Source organism: Aspergillus melleus, assembly GCF_016097325.1.
Source record: "Aspergillus melleus strain CBS 546.65 chromosome Unknown contig6, whole genome shotgun sequence".
In the NCBI taxonomy this organism is placed as follows: Eukaryota; Fungi; Ascomycota; class Eurotiomycetes; order Eurotiales; family Aspergillaceae; genus Aspergillus; species Aspergillus melleus.
The window spans coordinates 1,839,668-1,866,698 of record NW_025763375.1 but is presented as its reverse complement, the minus strand read 5'-3'; the positions used below and the strand labels follow the sequence as shown (position 1 = coordinate 1,866,698).

General features: G+C 51.9%; 10 protein-coding genes and 1 non-coding gene across 11 annotated transcripts; 4 read left to right on the top strand and 7 right to left on the bottom strand.

The window, feature by feature from the left end:
- Nucleotides 1-293: 293 nt before the first annotated feature.
- Nucleotides 294-1,169, bottom strand: LDX57_010359 (alpha/beta fold hydrolase; the record flags this gene model as incomplete). The annotated part of the gene is made up of 1 exon (XM_046092112.1): nucleotides 294-1,169. One exon carries the CDS (start codon nucleotides 1,167-1,169, stop codon nucleotides 294-296), a length of 876 nt encoding a protein of 291 aa, XP_045948089.1.
- Nucleotides 1,170-2,773: 1,604 nt separating this feature from the next.
- LDX57_010358 (uncharacterized protein) lies at nucleotides 2,774-4,453 on the top strand (the record flags this gene model as incomplete). The annotated part of the gene is made up of 8 exons (XM_046092111.1): nucleotides 2,774-2,816; nucleotides 2,886-2,935; nucleotides 2,985-3,016; nucleotides 3,080-3,225; nucleotides 3,283-3,563; nucleotides 3,642-3,926; nucleotides 4,021-4,131; nucleotides 4,202-4,453. The coding sequence occupies 8 exons, from the start codon at nucleotides 2,774-2,776 to the stop codon at nucleotides 4,451-4,453; spliced, it is 1,200 nt and encodes a 399-aa protein (XP_045948088.1).
- A 379-nt stretch (nucleotides 4,454-4,832) lies between these two features.
- On the top strand, nucleotides 4,833-4,905 carry LDX57_010357. The gene has a single exon. It is a non-coding gene; the product is annotated as a tRNA-Lys (tRNA).
- Nucleotides 4,906-5,743: 838 nt separating this feature from the next.
- LDX57_010356 (putative C6 transcription factor) lies at nucleotides 5,744-8,219 on the bottom strand (the record flags this gene model as incomplete). The annotated part of the gene is made up of 6 exons (XM_046092110.1): nucleotides 5,744-6,317; nucleotides 6,375-6,719; nucleotides 6,829-7,002; nucleotides 7,052-7,203; nucleotides 7,288-7,875; nucleotides 8,097-8,219. 6 exons carry the CDS (start codon nucleotides 8,217-8,219, stop codon nucleotides 5,744-5,746), a joined length of 1,956 nt encoding a protein of 651 aa, XP_045948087.1.
- A 654-nt stretch (nucleotides 8,220-8,873) lies between these two features.
- Nucleotides 8,874-10,828, bottom strand: LDX57_010355 (NCS2 family permease; the record flags this gene model as incomplete). Its single annotated transcript, XM_046092109.1, has 4 exons — nucleotides 8,874-9,491; nucleotides 9,552-9,656; nucleotides 9,714-10,631; nucleotides 10,739-10,828. The coding sequence occupies 4 exons, from the start codon at nucleotides 10,826-10,828 to the stop codon at nucleotides 8,874-8,876; spliced, it is 1,731 nt and encodes a 576-aa protein (XP_045948086.1).
- An 871-nt stretch (nucleotides 10,829-11,699) lies between these two features.
- On the bottom strand, nucleotides 11,700-13,665 carry LDX57_010354 (MFS transporter; the record flags this gene model as incomplete). Its single annotated transcript, XM_046092108.1, has 5 exons — nucleotides 11,700-11,937; nucleotides 12,032-12,163; nucleotides 12,232-12,492; nucleotides 12,545-13,270; nucleotides 13,343-13,665. The coding sequence occupies 5 exons, from the start codon at nucleotides 13,663-13,665 to the stop codon at nucleotides 11,700-11,702; spliced, it is 1,680 nt and encodes a 559-aa protein (XP_045948085.1).
- A 556-nt stretch (nucleotides 13,666-14,221) lies between these two features.
- LDX57_010353 (serine hydrolase domain-containing protein) lies at nucleotides 14,222-15,379 on the top strand (the record flags this gene model as incomplete). The annotated part of the gene is made up of 1 exon (XM_046092107.1): nucleotides 14,222-15,379. The coding sequence occupies one exon, from the start codon at nucleotides 14,222-14,224 to the stop codon at nucleotides 15,377-15,379; it is 1,158 nt and encodes a 385-aa protein (XP_045948084.1).
- Nucleotides 15,380-15,439: 60 nt separating this feature from the next.
- On the bottom strand, nucleotides 15,440-16,565 carry LDX57_010352 (alpha/beta hydrolase; the record flags this gene model as incomplete). Its single annotated transcript, XM_046092106.1, has 2 exons — nucleotides 15,440-16,487; nucleotides 16,558-16,565. The coding sequence occupies 2 exons, from the start codon at nucleotides 16,563-16,565 to the stop codon at nucleotides 15,440-15,442; spliced, it is 1,056 nt and encodes a 351-aa protein (XP_045948083.1).
- Nucleotides 16,566-19,762: 3,197 nt separating this feature from the next.
- LDX57_010351 (uncharacterized protein) lies at nucleotides 19,763-20,125 on the bottom strand (the record flags this gene model as incomplete). The annotated part of the gene is made up of 1 exon (XM_046092105.1): nucleotides 19,763-20,125. The coding sequence occupies one exon, from the start codon at nucleotides 20,123-20,125 to the stop codon at nucleotides 19,763-19,765; it is 363 nt and encodes a 120-aa protein (XP_045948082.1).
- A 2,610-nt stretch (nucleotides 20,126-22,735) lies between these two features.
- Nucleotides 22,736-23,980, top strand: LDX57_010350 (uncharacterized protein; the record flags this gene model as incomplete). The annotated part of the gene is made up of 2 exons (XM_046092104.1): nucleotides 22,736-23,073; nucleotides 23,158-23,980. 2 exons carry the CDS (start codon nucleotides 22,736-22,738, stop codon nucleotides 23,978-23,980), a joined length of 1,161 nt encoding a protein of 386 aa, XP_045948081.1.
- A 1,866-nt stretch (nucleotides 23,981-25,846) lies between these two features.
- On the bottom strand, nucleotides 25,847-26,642 carry LDX57_010349 (uncharacterized protein; the record flags this gene model as incomplete). Its single annotated transcript, XM_046092103.1, has 2 exons — nucleotides 25,847-26,287; nucleotides 26,364-26,642. 2 exons carry the CDS (start codon nucleotides 26,640-26,642, stop codon nucleotides 25,847-25,849), a joined length of 720 nt encoding a protein of 239 aa, XP_045948080.1.
- Nucleotides 26,643-27,031: the final 389 nt, after the last annotated feature.

The following is a 27,031-nucleotide window of genomic DNA, read 5'->3' as shown; positions in this document are numbered from 1 at the left end:
GACTGGACTGGTTCTAGTGAATTCCCCCGCATTTACTTGCAGCGAGAATACCGATGTAACTGGTGGCAATAGATATTCTGGCTCCTTCATCTTGGTACCAGCAGGGGGCGCACACTCACAGTGATCCTGACGATGCACCGCATTCGGCACAGTCTGTGGAGAAAGGTGGAAATGCAAAAGACAGGATTATCGATTGTTTTGGATCGGAGCAGATCGGTCTATGTACGGAGAACGGAGTACACCGAGGTGTCCGGTTACGGCTACGATCGCCCTCCACCGCAAGGTGAATGAGATCACAAGCGTGCCCTTTTCTCCCTCAACTCTGCGATCAAAAACCCAGCGAATTCTTCATAATCCGTCACGTATCCCTCATGTCCGCCCGGGACAACATCCAGCTGAATCCCCAACGCATCCGCCAACCTCGTCACCGGCCCGACCGCGGCATCGGGCGAATTATACGACCCTCGCATCAGCACCAGACGATCACGGAACGGTCGCATCCTGTCCATCTCGAACTCATATTCCAGCACTTCGGGCAGCTCGTTCGCTAACCAGTTGAACTGCGCATTTCGCGATAACGAGGCCAGTCGGCGATACGTCTTCGTCTCTTTCAACCGTTCCAGCTCCTCGCTGCGATGCACCCAATGCACGATCAACATGTTAAACCGCACCGCTCCCAGTTCGCGTCCCCGGGTCCACACCTCCACCAAGTCTTTGCGATACTGCTCATGCACGGGGAGCGGAAGGAGCGTGAAAAACGAAGCCTCGTGCATCACCAGCTTCCGGAACAGGTGCGGTCGCGAATACAGCAGTTCCGCTGCGATCGGCGCGCCACTGGAGGTCGTGAAGAAGTAGACCGGACGGCCCGGTGAAACGTGCGCGATCAGCGCTGCCGCATCCTCGGCGTGTGTCTTGAGGATCGTCTGGCTTGGGGACCCGTCCGTCGGGTCGTTCTTGCAGCTGCGGAAGAAGTAGCGACGGTCGTAGAGCACGACGCGAAAGTGTCGTGCGAGGCTGGCGGCTAGGGGCTCGAAGACTACGCCGGTGCCGTGTCCCGCGGGCATCATGACGAGGGTTGGGCCTCGTCCGATGGTCTCGTAGTATAGGGAGCCGCCTGAGACGGGGCAGAAGGAGCTTCTGTGGGCTTGATCGATTGGAGTGGTGGTCATTTTGCGACGTTTAAGAACTTGATTGGGATAGAGGCCGAAGGTTGGGTGAGATCACTTTATAGATATCTGATTGAAATCCCTTATGATCAAGGCCTAGCATCTCTAAGTCACCATATTCCGGGGAAGCCAACCAACGTTTATTTATCTCTCGAGCATGCAGCCACCCAATCAGCCAGAGAACCTGCTCTTTTCTTGGACACAACCCATCCCGAAACAAGCTCTACCGCGAACCAGTCACTCTAAAGTCTATGACTGACGCCATGGAAACCCTATTCAGATCAATCTGTTCTTGCTTCACTGTGCCAAGATACACCCTTCCTCGTTCTAAATCTAGTTCTTCGCCACGCGACGAACTTCCTTTTCATGCAGCATATCGGGCCGAGTGACGTTTTGCTGCAGAGAACGGATCGGGCGTTTGGAGTAGACACCAGACAATTAACAGATCCCAGGACTGCTGCACCGGTAGATAATATCTGATTTCATTCCTATCTACATGATGGATGGCCTAGAGCTGCAAGAAGTCGCTAGTCAAACATGGCACCACATTGCATCAGTCGGGCAATGCTGAGGCTGTAACAGTTAGTCAGACCAAGTCATACTTCTTTTGCCCGGTAATTCACCCGTCTAACACATCCATTCGAATCAAGCTATACGCAGCCACTGCAAGGCGGATTGAAGGAATCGCCTCATCCGAACAAACCCATTACCTTCCTTTGTTACTCCGCGGCCATCCCGCCACCTATTCCATGCATTAGTTCCCCTGTTAATATTTCCAGGGCTATAACCGACGATTAAAGGCCCGACCCACTCCAATGCTTGTTATCCCTTGAACCGCCTGTTCACGCATATCCCTACCCCGGGATTGGCTGGCTTCATTCTATCGGTCTGCCTCGGCTCCGACATCAGCGCTTCGCCACTAATGCATCTGAGTTGTCTCGCAAGGAGGACGTGTCTCATGAGTCATAAATGCCAGTGAGCGCAATCACGGCAGGAGATAACAGGAGATGACCGAAGTGCAGGTGCGGTTGTACTGTACAACGCAGCTCATTAGCTAGCCGGGCCCAGAACCGTGTGTCATGAATTGACGGCGCGTAGACACAGTAGCCTCGAGGACATTGAACCAAGTACTGTATGTAAACAGTGACTCCGAACCAAATAATGCACGACATCAAAACTCCATATCCAATCAACCCTTCAATTTCGCTGCCGGAACACCTATATTAACCCTGCAAGATGGCTGATATTTACAGCTACCCAGTTCGATCGCCCAACCTGACACGCTCGTGGGGCAAACTCTTAGCGCTCACTAGGCTAGCACGTCAACACCATTGGACACTAAAAGCGGGCGAGGCTGCCCAGGGTGCTTTGGCTCCCGAATGACCTTCCCCGGGCGTTTCACGGACACGTTTGATTGGGGGCGGCTGATCCGAAGCCCTACGTTTTATAGGCGGACTCGAGAGAGAAAGCGGCTGTGCTGTATATCACTAATGCAAGCGCTGCAGGGCCCTAGACCGTATGCCCGACGAATATAAAGCCGGCGTGCTCGGCGCGTTGCGATCGCGGGGATTTCTTTTTCTCCTAAAGAGAAGCTTGTTGCAGTCGGCATGGGGTCTATTCGCGATGGTGTTAAGATATTCGAGCAATGCGGTATGAGTATATGCATGTGCGCCCGCACGAAATGCGTAGATTTTCATGTACTGATTAGATTGATGGTAGAGGACGATCCTTGGCAGAGATGCGATGCGGATTTGCATAATGCGTTGACAGTAAGTGGCCAACACTCCCCATATGAGAACAGTCACTCATCAGTATCAGGAACCGGGTCGCGAGGATTCTACTCGGTTGATGTGCGTCTATTCCTGCTGCAGAACACTACGCAAGAAGATAGGATGATATACTAATCCTCGCAGATTCACCTCCTCCAAACCCCTGGAAGGACACATCCCCATCACATTCCCCGACGGATTCAGCTCTATCATCAACGACGACCTCAACGGTTCTTTCTTTTGCGACTACATCGCCTCCGACGATGACGACGACCAGATCATCCGCCACGGTAAGCCTATGCCCATACCCCATCCATCCCGACAACCGCGGCCTCTAACAACAGCAGTATCATGGACATGCTTCAAAGTCAAGATGGTCCTCAAACCAAACAAATACGAATGGGTCCAGACCACACTTCTGATCGACTGGACGATGACCGATAACCGCCAGACAGTCCTCGTGCTGAACCTCCCCGAGCAACAACAACTTCAGATGCAGCACAAGCTGCCACAGATCAAAGCCCGAGTCAACCCGTTTCGTTGGCATATGGAGTTCTCAAGCACGCTTATCACTCTATACGATGCCTCGATCTGGTTTTTGCGAGATCTAGTTCGAGATATAGAAAAGGTAAGCCATCCTGACCTAATCCACACACCTACACCCTCAACCTTAGAGATCTCGATATTCAAAGAGATGAATGAATAGGCACGAGACAAACCAAATCCCCCACCGCCAAACTTCCCCCACCTCCACGACATCGGCCGCCACATCTTCCACTCAACGGAAACGCTCGAAATCGCCGAAAACACCGTCAAGAACATCGTCGCCGAGCAGACCCGCTGGCGCGAAGAGTTCCCGGACTCGCGACAAAAGGGCCGAGGCGTGTACCTGCACACGCAGCAGCGACTATACAGTCTCGCGAAGCAGGTGCACTCGCTGAAGACGAGGTCCAGGTCGTTGACCGAGCGGCTGCATAATGAGATTAATCTTGTTCGTTTCTCCCATTCCATAACCCCTGGACAGACATCGTGCACTTGGATTTTTTGATTGGACTAACTGGATTGTGACGCGATGCGATTTCTAGGCCTTCAATATCGTCTCCCAACGCTATGGCCGCGACGCGCAATCCGACAGCGCGATGATGAAAACAGTCGGTGTCGTTAGTTTGGTGTATCTGCCTGGGACGTTTGTTTCTGTAGGCTAGCCCTACACCCTTACCCTGTATCTACCCTAAGTCAATTTACCCCAAGCTAACCGGTGCAAAGGGCCTCTTCGGCACGAACTTCTTCGACTTCGCCCCCGGCGACGACAGCGATTGGAAAACAGCCAGCACGTTCTGGATGTACTGGGCGGTGACGATCCCATTGACGTTAGCGACGGTGGTGATTTGGGCATTATGGCATTGGCGGGTGCTGTTGAAGGAGTACTGGGGGAGGTGGAGGGAAAAGAGGAGGGAGTGCAAGCAGAGTGAAGAGGTGATGGTGGTCGGTGGGCAGGTGAAGGGGGTTTCTGTTTAGGGTATCCTGGGGACCTGGGGACCTTAGTCCTGCTGTTGTGGGGAGGTTGTGTGGGCTTGGACAGGATTATATATTTGTTGATGATATCGGGTGTTGGATTCATGTCACCTGCTGGTGAGGTGTTAGCATTGCAGTATACAATTGAAATAAATAAACGAGCACAAATGGAACTAGCGGAGAGGATTATGAAGATGTTAGAAGGATAGATAATATAGAAAGAAGGCCATCTTAGGTGGCTTGCTGCATACATACAAGGACTCGGCCTTGGGGGAAGGAGGCTTGGCATATTTCAACCTCAGGCAGGCGTCCTCCCACGAAACTGGGGTACTGCTGCATTTGATTTATGTAACACTATTTCAAAGCTTGCTTTAACAACAGCGCCTGGCTAGCTCAATCGGTAGAGCGTGTGACTCTTAATCACAAGGCTGCGGGTTCGAGCCCCGCGTTGGGCTGTTCTTTTTGCTGATTCTTTTTGGTTCTGGTGCTGCGGGCAGGATAGGTAGAGATATCTAGGTTCCGATCTCCCTCAGTGAGTGTGAGTTTTTTATTTGGCTGAACAATTGATTGATACAATATATGACCACGAACAATTAGGTAGGTAGACAAGACCATACGGACATGACGGCATATAATGGAAACCCTCAATCAACTTCAGCTTAACAGATAAGTTCCTACAGCTCATATAGATCTGCCCAAAATCGAACCATATTATTGAAAACCATTAATACATCCCGACCCATTCATTAAGATAACCATCATTAATTAAAGTCCATACACGCCAGAAAGATCACCAGTGGTATAAGAAAAAGAAAACAACAAAACAATAATGATAAAGGGGCGATTTTCCGTGTAGGTATGCTCTTCCTCCGAATGGAACTCAAGCATACGAACGCCAACTCCGAAATGCTAATAGTCTGATCGGACGTCTAGGTCGTCTAGATTCTGTGCTGTGCTGTGTGTAGATGTAGGAATGTGTGTTTGTGTATGGTTGTGCGTGCCGTCTAGCGAGTTGTGTAGTCGCTGGCAAACGAGTGAGTAACCGCGTTCTTGGTAGAAAAAAAGCTTTCCTGGAGGAAGCTTTGAGGAAGAGAAACCAGCAGGTTCATGTCTGCTAGGCCAGTCTTGTCGCGAGCTGCCATTCGGTTCGAGGAAATTAGGTCATCGGGACATCCAATGAATTACGGACTCATCTCAAGGCAACCCAGCCGTATGATAACTCTGTCCGTACGGAGGTCAAGCCGACGGGGAGTTCAAAGAAAGGGATGAACCCTAAGAACAAGGGCAAGCTGATCAAGAGAGATCACTACTTCCCCCCTCCGTTGACACAACAGTGTCCTCTCTCCCTTTTAATTTGGCCGACTGAGACGCTTGACTGTTTCCAAGTACCGGTGCATGTCCGAGTCTGGGTCCTTGGCCCTGACATTCCAGCACCGCAAACAACGGATCCGCCTCAGTCGGTAACTCAATCTCTCTCTCGCGGGACGTGGCGCGCAACGACCTGAGCATCGTCTTACTGGATTCCCAGCGTCGAGAGAACGCCTTCGCCGTAATGCTGATGTCCACGAAGGCGTCGCGGTTGGCCGGGTCGGAGAGGTGGTCGAGCAGCGCGAAAAGGGCGGTCGCAATGAAGTGGATGTTCAGCACGGGCATGCGGTCGACGCCCCAGGAGGTGCGGTGGATGCGGAGGAGTTGGGAGATGGTGCGGGCGGAGGAGAGACGAGGGTTGTTGAGAGAGTCCTCCTGGTGGTTGTTATGACACTGAGGATGAGGACGAGGGTCCAAGTGATCGTGCGAATGGGGAGAAGATGATGGAAGGGTACTTGAAAGGCCGCAAAGAATCATTATGATGGCGTGGTAGTACATGCTTTTTGGTCATGTTAGTTACGCCATCGGAATCCGAGAGAGTACTGGCAAGACAAACTGTAGAGACAAACTGTGCGGAGCTTCAATCTGACTCCCTTTTAGGCAGTCTGGCAGTCGGTCGGACCATTGGCGTAATCGGGTATGCGCGTCTTCGATACGACGGTCACATTCGACAGGGGACCATTCCGGGTCGCCACGAAAGAACAAGGCACACAGGTCGTACGCGATCAGATTTAACTGGCAGAGGGCGTTAAACAGACAGTCCGTGTGCGACTGGATTCCCTCGGCGAAGGTCGGGTACGGCTGCCAGTCATCCTGGTCGGAATCGTGACTGACCGGCGGCAAAGACACTCGTTTCGGCGGCTTGATGGGCGGCATCTTTTTCTCGAACAAAGCGTGCACCCTGGCCCTTGGTCAGTTGTTCTCTTTCTCACGGACATAGCAGAAGAACAAAATGAGATAAAGCCAGGCGGGTTGGTGGTTTCCGACTGGTGGGAACGGGGTCTCCCTACGTGGCGATATTGAACAAGCCCCAGTGAGTATTGCTGATCACTCGGGCCATGCGCAGAGTATCTTCGTCGGCTTTGTGGGCCAAAACCGAGTAAGTGTGAGAGAGCTCTTGCACGGAATATGCGAGTTGGCTGCGATAAATCCAACCTTGGCGGTCCCGACCGGTCATGGAGGCACTATTGCAGGTAAGTATGACCACTGATTGAAAGGAGTAAAGCAGCTGACCAACTCCACAGCACTCCGAGGCCCTGCACCGTCGGAAGCGTAATCCTGCCTTCCTCCTTCTCCAGCAACCGTTTTGCCTCGTCGTAGAAATGCGACCCTCTCGTCGTCGGATCCTCCGCTTTCGCACACGCCTCGGGATAATCCGAATACGCCTAGACCAACATCAGCATACAGACCCCATACTCCATATCCTCACAACCAAACAAGCATTCAGAAAGCACCAGGGGGACCCGTACACACGCATCCGCCAGAATGATATTGACCAAGAACGGCGAACAATACGCCGCCCCCGCCTTAGACCCCGCCGTCATATCGCGCAAGAACCTCGAGCGATCAATCCAGTTACAGAACGGATGACACCAAGTAAACCACAAGGAGACAAGATGCGACACGAAGTCATCATCCTCAGTGACAGTGGTCCACGGACCGGCCGGGACGCGAAAGCGCGGAATATCCGACAGACGTTTCGCATCGAGGATGCGACGAACGGACCGGGCCTCATTCTGCTGCAACCTCTGCACCTCATTGCAGACCTCCACTAATTCTGGTGTCCGCGCGAGATCGGCCCGCGGGAGCTCGTGGTCGATGTAGTGGCGCAGCTCGGACAGGGAGGCGTTGCTGCGGATGAGGTTCAGGAGGGGGATGGTGCGTCGGTTGCCGCTCTCGCGAATGATGCCGACCAGGCCGATGAGGAGGTCTTCTTTGTCTTCGAGGAGGTCGATCTTGCGCTTCATGTGACCGCGACGGCGTTTGTCGGCGGCCTGGTTGAGGGTGCATTCAAGGCCGTGTTTGACGCAGTTGCCGCAGGGGGAGTTGCCGGTGCACTGCACGGACAAGAGGAGATGGTCAGCGACATGCGAAATGGCATTGAGTGCTTTAGTGTTTGAGGGCTTGGAAACGGGATGGAATGGGATAAGTTGGACGACCGGACCCCACTTCAGGGTCTAATGAGCTGGGTGGCTTGAAATGTGGATATCGGAGGCGATAAGGACGGCGAGACAAGAGGGAGGGGAAATCGGACAGAGAGGGCCAGAAGGGGACGGACCTTCAGCTTGCGCGCTTTACAGGCCAGGCACGCGGTGCCGACGTTCTTCCTGCGCTGTTGGGAATCAGGGCCGGCGTTTGCACCGGTCGGAGCCGGGGCCAAGCGGCGTTTGGCGTCGGACATGGCGAGGAATCGATGGCGATGAGGGGATGAAGGGGAGAGAGGCGAGAGGGAAGGAGGAGGGGGAGGAAGGGGAATAGAACGAGTGGAAGTCAGACCATGCTGGGCGTGTACGAGCATGGACGAGACAAAGACGAGAGGAGCGGAGAGGAGAGGAAAAGAGAAAGAAGTAACAGAAGAGAGCGAGACCGAGAACCTGGAAAGAACCTCAGGCAGGGAAAGGAAATCTCCATCCGGCATGACTCGTCATCGTCGCTCATTGGCTGCCGGAAATGCACGCCGCTTCCCCGCATGCGGCAGTATCCGTATTACCATTGCTTACCAAAGTTACCACGAACTTTGTGTGAGACGACCCCTCACCGCCTGCTTGTCTAAACGCTGCGGCGCAGGTCGTGACCATACGATACAGCGCCGCTTGCGGACTTGGTACGCGTCTGATTGGTTGGGCGGAACTGACTTCCAGCCCGTGACCGTCGAAGCCCTATTCTTAGATAGACCATTGGATGAATAGAAGATCAATATATATTAATTATATCATTCTACAGTCTACTCATATACTGAGTACTACCTAACTATCTAGGATATCTACAATCCCTCTCCTCTCTACCCGACATCTCTGCATGATCCAGTGTACTGCATATCTACCAAACATGGAACTCACGCAGGGATTCCCTTCCTCCCATCCGTCTTCTCGGCGTATCGATCCTGCGACGACACCGACCCATCCGGACCGACGCCCAAATCAATATCCTCATTCTCATACGGGCGCCAAAAGTCCTTCTTGCCGCGGGCTGCTCGTCGCAACCACGGCGGGAAGAAACCGCCAGGAACCTTCCAGGTCCAAGGGTCCTTTTCGTCCTTGTTGGGTGGCACGACGCGCCCGAACGTGCCCTTCTCGATCAACCACGTGATGATGTTCAGGGTCATATAGCTGAGAATACCCGCGATGAGCCCGTACGCGATACTGTAGGTGAACGGCATGATCGAGATCGTCAGGAATGCGGGGATCGCGTCGCCGTAGTACCGCCAGTTGATCTCCGCCGCGGCCTTGCACATCAGCGCTCCGACGAGGACGAGCGTGCAGCCCGTCGCCCAGGGAGGGATAGATGCGAAGATCGGCGCGAAGAAGACGGCGATGAAGAAGCAGATTCCGGTCACGCAGGAAGTGAGGCCCGTGCGCCCGCCTTCAGAGATACCGGCGCCGCTCTCCACGAAGGCAGTGACGGGGGAGGTGCCGAAGAGGGAGCCGATCGAAACACAGATTGCATCGACCATCTGATTTTATTAGTATAGGCATAGTAAGAGTAAAAAAAAAAAAAAAAGGTAAAGACATACGTAGGCCATCGCACTGCCCTCGAAATCTTGCGTGCGCTCGTCAATGGCACCGGCAAAGCGAGCCATCGAGTACAGCGTACCAGTAGTGTCCAGAATATCGACATACTAAACCAAGATTAGTCTCAGTACAGCATGACCTCGGAACTGTGACGGAAAACCCACCAAGAACGTGATAAACGCCAACCCAAACTGCGATCCGTGCTCCGCGATGTTCCAATCCTGAGCGACGAGCGTATGCTTGATGGGGTGGAAGGTGACCACCTTCTTGAAGAAGTCGAACTTGCTGTCGCCGACGTCCGTGTGCGGGAAGTAGGTGACGGCGGTGGGACGGGGCCAGGAGATGATAGACACAAGCAAGATACCCATAATGACGGCGCCTTTCACGCGGTACATCATCAGAAGGGCCGTCAAGACACCGCCGCAGAAGATACCGATCCACATGGTCGGGCTGCGCATTTTGTCGCTGGCTTCACACATGCCCGCGTCGTTCAGCTGACTCTGCGAGCAACCGGCCAACTCCAGCGGCGAGTCCGTAGCGCCTGTGATCAACCCGATACCCGCGCTGTAACTCAATCCGATCAGGGTGAGATACAGGCCGATACCCGTGCCGGTGGCCAACTTAATAGATGCCGGCAGGGCGCGAGCCAACCACTGTCGAATACCCAGCAGGGTGAGCGCTAGGAAGACGAACCCCTCGACGAAGACGGCGGTGACGGCGATGCTGTAGGGGATCATGCCGGAGCCGTGATGCCCCACGACGGTGTAGGCGAAGTAGGCGTTCAGACCCATACCGGGCGCCAGGGCCACGGGCAGATTGGCCAGGAACCCCATAAAAAAGGTGGCCAAGGCGGCGATGGCGGCGGTGGCGGTGACGATGTCGCGGTTCACTTCCTGCACGCAGAGCAGGTACTCGGTGTTCGTGTTGCAGTTGTCGGCCTGGCTCTCGGGCGGACAGACGCAGGTACCACCCGTATCGGAGGTGATGGTGGCGTTAACGCTGATGATGTAGGCCATGGCAAAGAAGGTGGCCAGGCCGGCGCGGATCTCGGTGAAGAAGAAGCTGCCTTTACGCTCCTGGGGCTGTTTCCAACGGACGGTTCAAGTCAGTGTGCCCCTCCTAGGAACCTAATTCCTCGGAGGGGTTTGCAATTCGATAAACGGTATGTGAAGCATCGCAGCTCCCTTACATGGCCCGAGTTCTCCAGACGAAACCATCGTCCCACGGGGGACCTTGCCACCGCGTAATTGGTGTCGTGCACCCAATTCGAGAAGCCCATGGTGAGGCAGATCGGTGATGTCGGACAAACTATGGGGACAAAAGTGACAAGGGTAAAGAAACCACAAGGGGGGTAAGTTTGAGGCAATCAAGCCCTACAACAGGGAAAGGGAGACAAGAAAGAAGACCCAAGGAGAAGAGAAAAAAAGAAAAAGAAGAACACAAAAACGCCCAAGCCGAGCTTTTTATTATTATTTATTTGAATTTTTTTTTTCGCCCACGCGACCGAAGGGAAAATTTCCATTTTGTTCTTCCTTATCAGTGGCCCCTCTGACACGGTCAGCTTGGCAAAGACCCTGCGCCAACCAGTGCCATCGCTTCCAGTTCCATGACGGAAAAGAAAAAAAAAAAGCTCCGGAAGGTGACGGTCTTTCGTTTGCCGATCAGCCCGTGGGTCGAGAGCCGAGCACGTCGTCACGGTGGCGCCAATGGTGGCAACGGATTACAAGAGCGGATGATTCATGCCAATGGACGGACCTCGCCGATTCGGAGCTGCCATCGTGTGCTGACCGTGTGCTCAGACGCGTATCGCTCCGGTTCAATGGGCTTATCTGGAGTTATACTATCTTTTATCTTTTCCCGTGCGAGGAAACTCCCAATCTCTGGGAAGCTGGGACTGGTAAGACAGATAGGCTGCGACAAGTGCAACGCTATCCTCGTTTCCAATTAGGGCTTGGCTTGGCACGCGCCGGGATGACCATCCTTTCATTTCTTGTTCGCGGCACGAGGGCCTCGATCCCTTGCTTTATTCCAGATGCAGATTGCAGATTGCGGTATGTGTAGGCCTCAGGCTACAGAATACTCCATGTTCAATTATGCGCAGTCACCTGTCCACTGTTCACTGTCCACTCCATCCCATCTCCCTTGCATGGCTACCCCGACTTCTCCTGAAACACCGCCGCCGTCGGTGCAAATTTGCTCCTCCGCCGTAACGCGGGCCCCCACACCATAAACCCCAGCGGAATGGGAATCATAATCGCCGCCAAACATCCCAGCAGCGTGCCTGCCCACTGCACCCCCAGGTTCTGGAACATCTGCCGCGAGAAGAGCGGGAAACACGCCCCGACGGCTGATCGGAGGATCGTGTTGGCGGCGAACACCGAGGCGGCGCTGTCCTATCGGTCAGTTGTATTTCCTTTTTCTGTCGGCGTGGAAGTGCGTCGAGGAGATAGGTACGGTCCGATGTATGCATGTATTGACTTACAATTGTAGATACGAATCAATCAGATAGTTGAAACATTGCAGGAAGATCACATAGATGCCGAATCCGGTCAAAACGCCCGACGCCGTGGGCGCCATCCAGTGAATGTCGCTTGTGAAGCCGGTCCAGCCGAACCTAGGGTTCCTGATTAGCACTATCCTATCACCAGGACTATGACACACGAGGGAACCGATCAAACCTACCAAAACAGCCCCATGGTAAAGGCAACCCCACCCACGATAGCCGGCGGCAGACGCCATTCTGATACCGGCATGTCGTTATTGGCGGCCAGTTTCTTGTTATACGATCCCTGACCGAGCAGCGTGAAAGCGCCGCCGAGGAACTCGCCAGTCATGAGCCCAATAAAGGGCAAGCTGCCGACACCGAGGTTCATGCCGTGGATGCCTTGAAACACAACCGGATACGCTGCCAGGAGCGCGTACATAAGACCGTAAATAAAGGACCTGTTCGCCGTCAACTTCTGAACGGGGGCCACCTGGAGGTTAAGAATCATACATATACACGGTGACCAGAAAAACGATCGGCTCCGTGAACAGCATCCGAAACGGACGACTGAAATTCACCGTCATCAGCTCCTTGAAATCGATCTCAACCTCGTCCTGTTTCGCATGGATGCCCCAATTACGAGTCTGTCGGCGTAGAATCGCCGCTTTCTCCTGCAGCAGCACAGGGGGGTACGTTTCGCGAAAGAACAGCAGCAACAAGACCACGCCCAGAAACCCCATGATGGCCGAGATATACATGGTCCAGCGCCAGCCGAGATAGCTCATGGTGATGAACCCGCCCGTGAACGGGGACGCGAACGGGCCCACGAACACGGCCATGGCGAACATGGCGATCGCGACGCCGCGCGTGCGGTTATTGTACATGTCCGCGAACGCGGCGGGCACGATGGCCAGAGGTGCGGCGGCGAACACGCCGGCAAAGAACCGCGTCAGCATGATGGTTTGTACGTCTTTGGCCGTGGCCGTTCCAATTGTGAAGATGCTGTATCCGACGATCCCGGCGGTGATGGGCCATCGTCGGCCGTAGAGCTCCGAAGCAGGTGCCCAGAATGTTGGACCGGTCGCGAACCCGAGTACGTAGAGCGTCACGCCGAGTGTCGTGACCTCGGTGCTCACGCCGAACTGGGCGCTGGTGGATCCGACCGTAGAGGAGAAGATGGCGCTGGCGAAGGACGAGACGAAGGTGACGTAGGCGAGGATGGAGGACAGCATGATCCTAGTGTGCTGTCAGCCACGATCCAAGATCTACATAGGCAGGACATCTGGTCCATGTCATGGCATGTCATACTTAGTTCGCAAGGGCCAGTTATGCGGGTGCATCGGATCGTTCTGCTCGCTGAACTCCACCACATAGTTCTCCGGATCAGGTAGAAGGGGAGGATAATCCTTTCCTCCGCCAAAGGACAGCCATTTCTCGCGCGGCTCCGGCCCCGTCGTCGATCCGACCGTTGATTGATGTGTCGTTCGCAGCGATTCCATCCGCGAGAGTTCGACATTCGTCGGCCGCCGACTGAGCGTGGGCGACCGAATGGCTTCATAATTGCTATCCCTGCGCGGTCGCTCCGTCTGTCGGGTAGATAACGTGCTGCTAGAACTGCCGGGAGACGCCATTTTGCCTGAGCCCGAATAAACAGAAGCCGTGTCCGAAGAGGGCCTGGAGGACAGGAACAGGCAGTGGTTTTATTGAAGGTTAGGAAGCGCCGGAAGAGGAGAGTGATGGCATCATGGAATTGGGATCCATGGTTACATCACCACTGTGCCGGCTGAGGGGACTTTACGAACACCGTTCATTGGATTATCCCTGGAGAGGCGAGCATAGTCTTCGCATAATCAGAGGAACCTCATTCAGTTTGTTCGGCATCGACACTCCGAATGCGATGCATGACGTCATTGCATACAAACCCCCTCGTGGGGATTGGCAGGAGATGCAGTTAAGAACCAAGTTGTTGCCTGCCAAAGGTCTTTGGCAGACAGAACCCATCATGATGGTCAGTTTGTAGAATTGCCTACACAATAGATTACTAATTAGCCAACGAACTAGTTTATTAATTATCATCGCCTGTCATAATGAAAAATGCCACGTCGGCGCTAAAGCCAGACTAGCTCGGCCTTCGGTTAGAGGAGCAGAAGACAGAATCCCACAACTTCCACCTCAGCCATAGCCATCATGACTTCTGTCCAGGGATCCTGCGATCCCAGCTTCTCCGCCGTGCGCGACCTGCTAGAAAAACGGGTCAACTCGCACGATGAGATCGGCGCCTCCATCTGCGTTAACATCGGGGGCCGCACCGTGGTCGATATCTGGGGCGGATACGCTGATCGAGCGCGCACCGAGCCCTGGAAAGAAGACACCATCGTGCCCGTCTGGTCCATCACCAAGACGGTGATGAACCTCGCCGCCCTGATCCTCGTCGACCGCGGCATTCTGGACCCCAACGCGCCGGTCGCCAAATACTGGCCTGACTTCGCAACCCCTGACAAGGAGAAGATCCAAGTGCGACACCTCCTCAGCCACACGGCCGGTCTACCCTCATGGGATCCGCCTCTCGCGCCCAATGGGTTCTACGATGTTGCCAACGCGCTGGAGAAGCTCGTTCAGCAACAGCCTTGGTGGGAGCCCGGCACCGCCTCGGGCTACCATTTGACTACTCAGGGCTATCTGGTCGGGGAGCTGGTGCGTCGCGTCACCGGTAAGACGCTGGGCGAGTTCATCCACGCCGAACTTGCCGGACCTCGCGACGCGGATTTCCATCTCCCAGTGGCAGAGGAGCACTGGTCGCGTATCGGCCAGATGCAGCCTCCGCCGCCGCTGCCCTTCACCATTGACGGCGATGGCATCCAGCCGCGTGCGATTCGCGGCAGCCACATGGATGCCGAGCAGTGCAATACGCCCGAATTCCGGCGTCTGGGGATCGGTGCGATGGCAGGGTTTGCGAACGCGAGGGCTGTCAATCGGATTCTGTCCATCGTGTCATTGCACGGTGAGGTGGACGGGAAGAGGTTTGTGTCGCCGGAGACGATCGATCTGATCTTCCAGGAACAGATGAGTGGGAAGGACCTGGTGCTGGGATTGTATCTACGATTTGGCATGGGATATGGCTTGCCTCCGCAAGGTGCGGAACCGTCGCTGAAATGGATTCCGGACGGACGAATCTGTTACTGGGGAGGGTTTGGAGGGTCCTTCGGGATGATGGACCTTGATCGCAAGATGACGATCACTTATGCCATGAATAAGATGGGGTATGGGTTGCTGGGAAACGAGAACACGGTGCAGTATGTCACGGCTGTGTATGAGGCGTTTAAAGATTATCAGGCGAAGCTGTGATCTGGCATATTCATATAGATCAAGACGTTGGCAGTGCCAACCGCTAGAACATTAATAAACTTATACAGTACACACATCTGACTCAATCTTGACCACCATCTTGAATATCTCCTCCGCAACCCGTTTATATCCCTGCATTAAATCCCCCTCGTCCTCATCCATCGACAGCGCCAGAAATTGACTCTGCTGTCCGAACGCCTCCGCGCTCTGCCACGCGTGATTCTTCCCCTCCGTCACCTCCAGCTGCACATCCGCTCCATCCTCTCTAGCCCTATCCACCAAATCCTCAATATCATACCGAAACACCAGCTCCTCCTCCCCAGCCGAGACCCAAGTATTTCTCGGCAAAATCTCCTTCCAAGATCCGCGCTTCTCCCCTCCCACCGCAAAGTTCCCATACAGCTCATCCACCTCCCGCGACGCTTCCCCCATCACCATCTCACAGTACTTATCCAGCCCGATCTTAAACAACCTCTCTTCCCAATGTAGCGCCAAGACACGAGGATGCGACGAATGCAGATTCACCCACGGACTCAACAACACCGCTGCGCCGGGTCTATCATCATCCCTTTGTCTTTCCATTTCGATTTCCACATCTCCACCCTCCGTGTTCTCAATCCTTCTTAGATACAACCTAACCAATAACCCCAACACCAAATGCCCCCCGGCGGAATCCCCAATAACAACCACCTTCTCCCTCTGCACCCCCAACTCACCCACCACCCAATCAAACGCAGCCTCCACCTCCCGCAACTGCGTAGGCCACCGCGCCTTCGGCGCAAGTGAATAATCCAGACTAAACACCGCCACAGACAGACCTTTCTTCCGCAATTGTTCCGCTACATAGAGATGCGCGACGGCGCCGGCTGCTGGATGGCCCGCGACGTATCCGCCTCCGTGGCAGTGCAGGAGGAAGATGTCTGCTTCCTTTGGGGGGAGAGGGGACGGGGAGAGACCACGGCAGATGAAGTAGCCGGAGAAAGTGGGGGTGTAGATGCGTTGGTAGATGTTGGATTGGATGTGGGAGTAGCGGGGGGATGTTAGGATTGAGGTTCCTTTTCTGTCGATCGAGAGGCTGGTTGTGGAGATGGGGAGGTTGTTTCCAAGACTACATTGGTAGTTAGGGCTGGAGTGTGGATTGGGGGTGGTGGCTACGAGAGGAGGTGTAGGGTTGTTACCAGGTCATAACATGTCGAAAGAGATGTTCTCTAAGCGGGGGTGGCTTGTACGTGGAGAAAGGATTCCAGCGGCGGAGAAGAGTAGTGAAGATTGTCCATGGTACGCGGAAGATGTATGTTGTTGCGATTTGGATTCGATTGGAAAAAGTGAGCGGAGGAATAGGGTTGGGTTCAGCGACGGAAGCCATTTTAAGTGTCCCTCTATCGAGTGGGTTGAAGATGAGGATTTGGTTTAAATCGGTTCATGAATTGGGAATTGGATTTGCTGGCGGTGCAGGATGAGCTAGACAGATGCAGCTAGGCTGGGATGTAGGCAGTATGCATGTTGAAGCTATCCGGCTAAATTGGGAGATATTTAGGCAAAATGGGGTTTATTTAAACGTAGAGAGAAGGGCTAGTTATTAGATGGCCTTACTCGGACAGGGAAGGCTTGGTTGTAGCGTTTGGAGTAGTTGGTTGGGCTTCGAAGGCTGTTGGTCCTCGGTGTTGATGAAAAAGGCGCCGGGGCCTGGATAGGGAACGAAACTGAAGGATCGGGGTGCCCAGTTCGGTTTCCAATCCACCGCAGGGAATTCCTTTTGAAGAGCCGATGTGAGATAGAAGGAACCATAATGAATCTTACTAGCTCTCTCGAGGCCTCTGGAGTTGACGATTCATTGATACCGATCGCTAATAGCGCCTCCACACAGAAGGTAGTAACCTCTTATGACGGGAATAGTGAGTCTGTCTTTGTGGTCCGTCACGAGAACGGGTTGGCCGCAGGGTTTCCGAGTCATTTTCGGCAAGCCATTGGTGTCGAAGTCGAACGGCCAGTATTTGTGGCGGACAGCTTGAGTCGGTTTCGCACGCTCCCATAAAACTGTATAATGCATGCCAAGTGAGTGCTTTATAGAATGCCCTTGTTCTAACCCATGAACCGAGCCACAGTCACAGGCAGAATCGACTTCCAATTCCTTATAAATTAAACCCACCATAACTGAGACATTTTGAAATCACCCACAGTGTCACCATCGCCGAGGGCAAGTGTAATATCCCAGTTGAAGTATCTATGGCCCTGAATACTTACCACCGCAACGCCTTGGTTCTCTGAGTATCCCAGGTCCGAGCACCGTTGATCATTCATTCTGGTTCAGAGACTAAGTGGCGACATGGCAAACGTCTAGGAATATCAGGAATCATAAGTGCGTAGAAGTTGTTGATTCACGCCTGATGACTGTGCAGGTGAAGTTGAACTTAGAACTGTTAGTTGGGAAAGATACGACATGAATTATAATTTAACACACATAGGAACGGCTTTGAATGGTGCTAGCAGGGACTCTTTAAGACTAATTCTGAAAATCGAGCAACGGTCAGTTTCAACGCGCATCCTCCAATTGAGGAATGAGCTACTTGATTCCCGACTGTGGTCTTTAGTAAGTATGGGTGCTTTATGACCGAATTGATCGACCAGGCCCGAATGGGCTTGCACTTGACATTTGTTCCAGTGTCGGCTTGTTTAGCATGATCTTGAACCGTCATTTGTATCCTGCCGGGATACAATCTGAAAATATGGTCCCGCTTGTGCACAAGCTTTTCCTTTGCTTGAGTCAACAGCACGTAGTCAAAGGCCGCGATCCATCTGTTGGGCAATATAGATGTACGCGATAGTAAAGCCTTTTGTCGACTAGGAAATGTGGATTGATCACATGGATGTATATTTATCACCTGGAGAAGTCCGAGAGATACTTTCTAGCACAATGACATCTGTTCTGAAGGTTTCTCACGAAATATTCTCTGGGGAGATGATTCTCGGCGAATCATAATTCGACGTCTAGTCAATGTTTGGAAACAATTCCTAAGGCATAGGCAAGACCATGAATAATCCCTGGTAGATCTTAAAATTATACGTAGTTTTGGGTGGCGTCTCGTTAGCTTGCTAGGGAAAACCCTCGCCCAGCTTGCTGCCGCATCAGATAGGAATCTGTATGCGACCCAAAGAAAAACACGCAATTTTGGATTTTGTTGCAGATTCGACGAAGGGTCTTCCTCTATGACAGGTTTATGATTTTCTTTGTTGAATTCCGTGCTCCAAATGACATCAGACCTCCTTCAAAGTTAACCGTATGACATGTGTCGATGTGCGAATCATGAAAAGCATTATCGTTCCTCAGAAGGCTGTGGAAATATTACATGTGGAGCTGGCTTTCCTTCTGCAAATGATCCATAGTGCGGTTAGAGTTCGCTAACCGTGCATCCTCATAACCATGTCCAGTGCCACAGCCACATTCGTGTTCTCTTATCATCTCCAAGCATATCGGTTCTAGGCCGTGGACACGGTCTGGCCGATTTTGGTTCTTAGTCGACCCGGTGCGATTTGTTAAAGACCGTGGCATTCTGAGTCCCGCTCGAACCACCGACTGTATGCCTCGTCGCGCTTGTCATGAACGGGTTTCGCGGAGGATAGCATGCAGTTATGGGATGCGAACTCTTGCTCTTTGCGTACACATTGCCAATCGTTGGCATATTCGAATGTGGCTGGAGATAATTGTATCCGGACGTGATCGACCAAACTGTGCCAGTCTTTTGTGTGAAAATTTTCCTTTGTACTTAGCTTGTTCGAGAACTTCAGCATTGTTTCGAGTCCACGGATAATGGGTGTTCAGGTTTCGAAAGGGGGTTTTTGAAAAGTCTAACCTTCCCACGTGAAACCACAGGGGGCAAAGAATTCGTTGGATCGTAAGGCTTTGAAGTTGTTTGGAGCCCACTCTTATTCGTGGTGTAAGTGAGCCGGGGGTCTTCATCGAGCATTTGATATGCTTCGATGATGATGAGGGTATTGTACCCTTCATGATTTGCCTCATAGACATGTTTTGGGTTTTTTGCGATGGCAAAGACATCTTCAAGTCCTATTTTTGCAAAATTGTAGAGATCACAAGCCCAGTAGTAGGGAAACTCGCAATGGACTGGTTTCCAATTTGTGGTTAGAATGTCTGATCACCTTGTTTCCCACGCTGCCTCTCGGGGATTCGTACTTGCTTGTGTTTCCCACGATTCCGTCTTTATGATAGCCCATCAGTATCCATATATCATGCGAAAGGCATAGTGGGTATTTTATAGAAATAACTAATAACAAGTATGATGGTGATCATATCCTCATGCCATTCAATGCGGAATGGGATATAATACAGGACATTTTTTTCTCTCGGCCAAGTTGGAGACTAGTTGCCTAGGGAAGGTGTCGGACGAGTAAGTCAAGATTGCCTGATCCACTGGTCATCTCTAATTTCGTAACCCCTCTCAAATAGAGGATCAAGTATTCTGTGGATTTTGTCGCTGAAATATCTCGTTTATACTCTTGCTTTCCTAGGATGCTCTCTACTTCATGCTCATCATCTTCGAATTGCTCGGGCTTCGTTTGCTCTCGTCCAGATGGATCAGATTCATAAGGTCCCATTTCTGCAATGGAGACGACCGGATAGATAGGCCAGTGTAAAGATAGTGTGATATTGCCACGGCGTTGACAGGGCAAAGCTTGGTGATAGCGGGGGCAGGCGACCGGTGTATGCCACCCTCTGATCAACTGATCCATTGGGAGATGGTCGTTTGCATCCTCGGCGGGGTCGATGATCCGTTTCTCCGTGTTGATATTGATGACGCATGATCATAATAGGTCGGCATACCGAGCTATCTTGAGCAGGACGCTGTCCGGGAGATCCAGCAGGGTAACGGCACGTGTGCGAATAGATGGCTCCATTTCGATAGGCGGCTCCCACTGCGTGTATGGTGAACGGTAACTTTTGGGGCGTCCTGCACGTGGAGAGAATAATGAAGAAGGTCGACTCTGGGGTGCCACTCTGTAGCCGATGTGCTTGACCAGCTTTGGTCACGACTCAGTGACAGCAACTTCAAGGAACACTATAGGAAAGGCGGAGCGCAAACGTGGGACAAAGGCTGCACCAGGCTCCTTGTACATGTTGTTATGCTCATTATCTTTCCTAGCTAACCTTGAAGCACAGAAGCATAGCCAGCACGCGAAGCCAAAGTGGAAGGAACACTTACGCCACCCTCCTCCGCGGAGGGCAAAAAGAACCCAGGCGTGGGGTGGGGGGGGAGGGGTGGCCCCAAGGGCCGAGAGCTCGGACATTGGCGAAGACGGGGCCGGGCTCGCGGTGTTGGAGGACATAGCAGACTTTTTTTTTTTTTGGCAAAAAAAAAAAAAAAAAACCGAAAATCCCGGGGGGGGGGGGGGGGGGGGGGGCACAGAAAAAAGACTGGAATCACGCGAACAGTCAGACGAAAACACGCGAACGCTCGCAAACTCGCGAGTGAGAAAACCACATGAGAAATCGCGAAGGCCAATTGCGATAGTCCGCAGAGAGTCCCCAGCCCACAACAATCGACCCACGCTGAACAAGACAAGTCGAAATCACGAAAACGAGCAAAACAATGCAACAGGAAGATATAAATTAAAATCTTGTGCTGAGCTTTATCTTCCCCGGCTCAACAGCTGCCATTATTGATACGCCATGCTACTTTACTGAGCCCATATGATGGAGCCCGATGTTGAAACTCGGACGAATTTTCGTCGTTTGTTGCCTTGGTAAATTGCTTTTTTGGTCACCGCCGATTGCTATGTGTACTTGTCACATATGGCGAGAGCCCTATGGGTTCCGATTTGCAAAAGACGCTCACTCACCGCCACTATGAGGGCAATGGAAATTTTAGGATACATTTGCTGCGGCCTCAACTAGGTCTTGTGGGCATTTTGCGTCCGTGAGATCGATTTCTTGGATATTCGAACGATGCATGTCTGCAATTGACCTCCGTGTCCACCGCGGTGTGATGCCAGGGAGACTTCCGTCAAATGCCGGTATTAGAAGATGGACCAGGGGCTCCGGAGCCATCAATTGCCAGATTGGCATCTATCGGACTGTGGTGTACAAAAGCCGGCTATTCTCGTACACTGCCGACTCGGGGCGAACTTCGGTTTCGCCCTTTTGATGAGAAGAAAGGGATGGTCGGCCGTCCGATTTGGATTTTCACAGACGACGATACTGCATGAAGACATGCACCAAGATTGTACCTCGGCATATCCGTCTTGGTAGCTAGCTGATCTCTTGATGACTTCCTGACAACGATTTCGCGGCAGTCTTCTCACGACAGGTGGGTTTGGTTCAATGCACATAAACGCACTGTGTCTGATTCTGATATCACAGAGTGACAATCATGTATCACATCGCTATTCGTCTGGTAAATGCAAAGGTCAAGATCAAGATCCAGATGCTTCTATGGCATCTTTCGAGATGAAAGCTTTTAGCAATGACATGCGACAGTATCTCGACTCCTGCCGTCATATGAGAATTTGAAGTTGTACAAGCGTGTGGTAAAGCCCAGTATTTGCTTGAACGCGCAATTCACGAGCTTTTGTCAACCCGGAGAATACCGGGCCTGGGATATGTCACGATATAAGTCGTAAGGACATAATGGTTGGTGTTAGATGGATGTTGCTGCAACATCACTGGACGTTTTTATCAGAAGGAGAGTATCGGGCGGCATACACCGTTTTTGCAACGCAATAAGCAGACCCAGAATAGGCCCTTGGTTGTCCCAAAGGACATGTATCAAGGAAATTTATCTGGAGAACTGATGAACGGTTTGTATGGGGGGATGTAGGAAACTTGGAGGTTCCCAGAGGGGGAGCTCCAGATAAAAGAGCCGATTTCTCGCCGAGGCATTCAGCTTCACCCTTTCCTAGAACATATTCACCACGTCTGATGCAGGCAGTACTCGAAGGGAAAGCTCATATGGCTCATTCACGGCGTACCTGGAACTTTACCCCAGTCACTCTCCCATGGGTGTGTTTGGGGATCAACCCCATGTGACTGCCAAGCCCCAGAGTCTCATTCACGATGATATGCTAAGCGAAGATGAACAAATTAGATCAAACTTAGTAAAGTACTTCGTAGTATTGATTACTATACAAAATAAAACCATGTGAGTGGGATCGCTTATACTTCCCTCGGCATCCCTTGATCGCCGACTCCGCATTTTTCCTCGCAACCCTTGCCAAATGGGGTAGTTGACCTGACCATCCCTCGGATACCCATGGATCCACAAATTTATATTCAACCAACTTAGAAATTTAAATAAGCTGGATGAACCCGGAGCTCCGGTTTCTGCACAGTAATAACAACCCAATATGGCTGCTAAAATCATTCTACTGCTCCTAAGCATTTCCGTTTTCTACACCATTTTTCACTTTGCCGAAATCAATGGCGCGCATAGATTGGCTCTGGATGCGATTGCAGCTAAGAGACTGCCAGGCACAGATGAGCCGTTGAGAACCGTCTACACTGGGTTAGAGGGTGTCGATAGGCTGCTTACAGTATTGACTACGTTTTTCTGGCCCACGACAGATGGAACTCATCCGGGTCTCACGCTACATTCCATTGGATTTTCCGGAACATTTGGCTCAGCTTGGGTGTTGGTGACCTTGGAATCATGGAGAAGAGGAAACCAGTGGACGTTTGCTGCCTTGTGAGTGCTAATCCATGATCCCTTACATTATGGGGAAATTGGAAGTAAGCCGAGAACTTCAGCCATGCTAACCTTACATGCCAGCCCTACAATCTTCGGCCTCATAGCCCAAGTCCTTACATTCGCCTTTGCAACACCACTGTACTGTCTCGTTCAACTCATGACTTCAGCCACGGCGCGCAAACCCACGGTGGAGACCATCCGAGCTCCTCGCGCCGTGCTGAACGCGCTCCCATTTGTCTTCATAGTCGGATACATGGTGCCCTCAACGCTCATGATCCTTCCGCTGTCAGAGACCATCACGACAGATCTCAAGCAAATCTTTATCGCCATCTGGCAACCCTGGCCCGCATACGTGGCGGTTCTCTCAACCCTAGTGCATTTCGTCTTCACTCCCTTCATCGCCGACGACCGGTCTACTGACGGGGGACGGGCAACATTACGTGCCTTTAGACGGGTGTATGCATTCGCATTCGCGAATACCGCCATCACGCATCTGATCTCCTGGATTGTGACGCTTGCTACTGTGGTAGCTCCCGCCATTATTGATGAAAATCTGAGAGAATCACTTCATCCGCTGAAGGTATATGATATCCCGCTGCCGTGGGGATCGCCGCTCCTGCAGGTCGAAACCCTCGGGCAGGGTGTCCATGCGTTCCTGCAATGGGATTATTTGATTGGCTCTGCGGGAGTGCTAGTCTGGGCGATTAGTATGTATAAAGCTGCCCATCTCGCGGTCTACAGTCGGGTTGGATGGTTTGGCTTGGTGGTGAAGACGGTGCTGTTGGGCGTGTTTACAGGCCCGGTCGGTGCGGCTGTGGAGCTCATGTGGGAGAGAGATGAGCTTGTCTTTAGTGAAATGGGTGGAGTGAAGAGGGAGGTGTCGAAGCAGAAGAAGTCTTCGTGAGAGGCTCTATGTATATTTGGAAATCCATGAAGATTATTAAGAGAAGCATGTGTGTCTGATATTTTATGAATCTCTACCTCGGTCTCGATCTGCCTGTAAGGTTCTTCAGTTGGGACTTGGTCGACCCTTCCAAATCACGACTGAAGCTTTACGGCACTGCACATCAATGGTCCTGGGCCAAGATGAAAGAAGTTTGCACGCTTGGAGGAAAGCTTGGCGGGCCGGTGACTGATCGCAGTATTGGCCTCTTGAGGAGGCTATGGGAGATCTTGGAGCTAGACGGAATTACACCATCAATGCCATTCACATGAATTATGAAATCCACCCTGGCCAAACCTACCCCGATGTTAGAATCTACTTTGCGATTTGTGACCGAAGTGACGAAGAAGTTGCACAGGCTCTGTCACAATGGTTCGAACTTCTTGGATGGCATGAAACTGCAAGCTCATACTCGGATACTCTGCGATATCTTCAGTAAGTGATCTTCTGTTGTCGTTTCTCCAGGAGATAAAATCAGTTGACGAGGATGCTAGGCCCAATCGGGACCTCAAGAAGACTAGCACTGCTCACACATGGCTGTCGGCTACAGTCACAGAGAAAGGCGTTTACACATCCGTTTACTATCACGCCTTGGGAAATGGGGCGGACAGCCATAAGCTCAGTGAACCATGGCCTTAAACGGGTACACGGATGGATGATTTAGCTCCTAGATCAAGGTCCCTGTGACAGCCAAATTATATTCGATGAAAATCGATGATATTGGTTTTAAACGACGAAATTTCAAGCTTAGAGGAGATGAGAAAAAGGGAAAACGTGTGTGGGGCAGGTAAGCAGGGCTTGCATTACCGTCTTATCAGTAATAATTTTGATGCTATTCAACTTTTGGTGAATCGAGCCACGATCAAGTAAACAATAGAGCTTCATACACGGAATTTGTTCCGTATACAATCAGATTGATTTCCAACCAATCTGGTCTTCATCTTGTACACAAACCTTCAAGTTTTCAGATGTGACTAATAATCATCAATCTTCTCCGTATTACAGCAGGCTATGAGCCCGGGAGCAATCTCTTGGGTGATATCTTAGTTGTTCAGATTTTCCGAAAATATATACCACAAACCAAGGCCTCCGCAGTTATTGCGGCGCAGATGGACGCGCCATAGATATCTACTGAATCGGGGGGAAAACAAAACGGCTAGCATTCTATGAAATAATATGACGTACAGTCTATATGCCAATTTAAGCCGAGATAACCAACTCGCCGGGCTCTGGAGATATTCGGTCAAAACATGCTCCCTAATCCGATTCCTCCGATTCCGATTCCGCAGGTTCCTGATGCTCGCGTCTCTGGCGTGTTCGACGCCGTCCATGACGTCCCGGACGGCGACGTTTTGTACCTCGCGGGAGATTCTCTGCACCTGGTACATTCCGAGATGGCTGACTATATTGACTGAATCTTCTTGGCGCTGAAGATTTAAGTATGCGCTCGACTGCTGTTTGGACATCGGCTGGATGGCACCGTTTCCTGTTACATTGCCTGTACAAGATACCCTTGCGTATGGATTCTTCCATATCCTTCCGAATCTGGCCATAGGAGATCTTTTCAAATGGTGCAGTTGGTGTTGGCAAGACTAATGAGCAAGCGTGCATCTGTCTCATCAGAGCACCTAGCTTGAATGAGCGACAGTCACGGCAATCCGGGTTCGCTAAAACTTTGCTTCTCGAGTGTTCACAGGCCAGGTCGCGAACCATTGAATTCAATGGACCCACGATCTTCTCGATACAATACTCTCTTCGTTCATTCAGTCCATCTAAATTCCTAATGAGCAAGGATTTCACAGCATTGTTAGGGAGAATTACTGATTATTAGTGGCGGACCCGACCACCCACCGCCTTTCGCCGGTGGGTGGTCGGGTCCGCCACTAATATATGACCAGGAAATGGGAGGCCATATGTCTGAATAGGCACTGGAAACCACTCACTAGCCTTCAAAAAGATGTCCTTCCAGATACGGTCCTGACGAAAGACCCAGGCGATCCAAAGTCGGAGCACCCAGTCACGGATGCCATCGGCCGATCGTAGTGCACCAATTTCCGGCGCAAACCTATCGGCGAAAATTTGTACGGATGAAAGACAATCATAGTAGTCGGTCAGAACACCGACTTTTGCCATCATCTCGATTATTGGAGTGCGCGGCAAGGCAGAGTGTCGACAATGGAAGATGTTCATCAAAATCAAGAACGCTTCTGTGTCCCAACCCTCGATCGGGATCTCCACCGCCCCGTTTTCCTGAAGAGTGCTGCCTTCCTGCCACGGTCCTTTCAATAACCTTCGGAACACGGGAGAAGCGACAGTCAGATGTTTTGCAGACTTGAAAGCGGACCTCTTCGTTCTTTTTGTCGTTGTTGTTCTGGCTGGGGTTGTCGCTGGAGGCGTCGACATGGCCCTTACTTTCGATACCGCCTCCTTCGGCCTCATCGGTGTCCATTTGTTCATGATTGCTCTCAGTTTCGCTGTCGGTATCTTCTGACTCCGATTCGCTCGATTCTTGTGACTTTGAAACCGCAAATGGCGCGTTTGGGTTCCGTAGTATTATGGTCACCTCTCCATCCGGGTCAAGTACATAGGAGCTTTCCTTGATGAATGAAGGCGCGTTACCCATTTGGGAGACCGGGTTTTCTGATCGTGAAATCTGCCCGAATGTAACTTGATGGTTTTTCTAATTAATTTTGAAAAGATTAACGCTGTCTGTCAGGTTGTCGGTTTTTTTTTCGACGTTTGACAAACGCGTCGCGCCCTGCTTACATAAGGGCCTTGGAGCTGCGATAACGTTTTCAACCACCGAGCGGTCTAAACCCCCGAGCGGTCCGTTCTCTTCCGCACCCCCATCTAAATCGACCTTTAAAACCACCAACGCTATTAGAATTGATTAATTAAAATACATGAAATAATAGCTATTTACTAGGGCAATTCCGAATTGTATGTCCGATTGTTCCACACCCACTATAGCGTTGCGGAGCTCGTCGACGAGGCGCCGGAGTAGATTCCGCA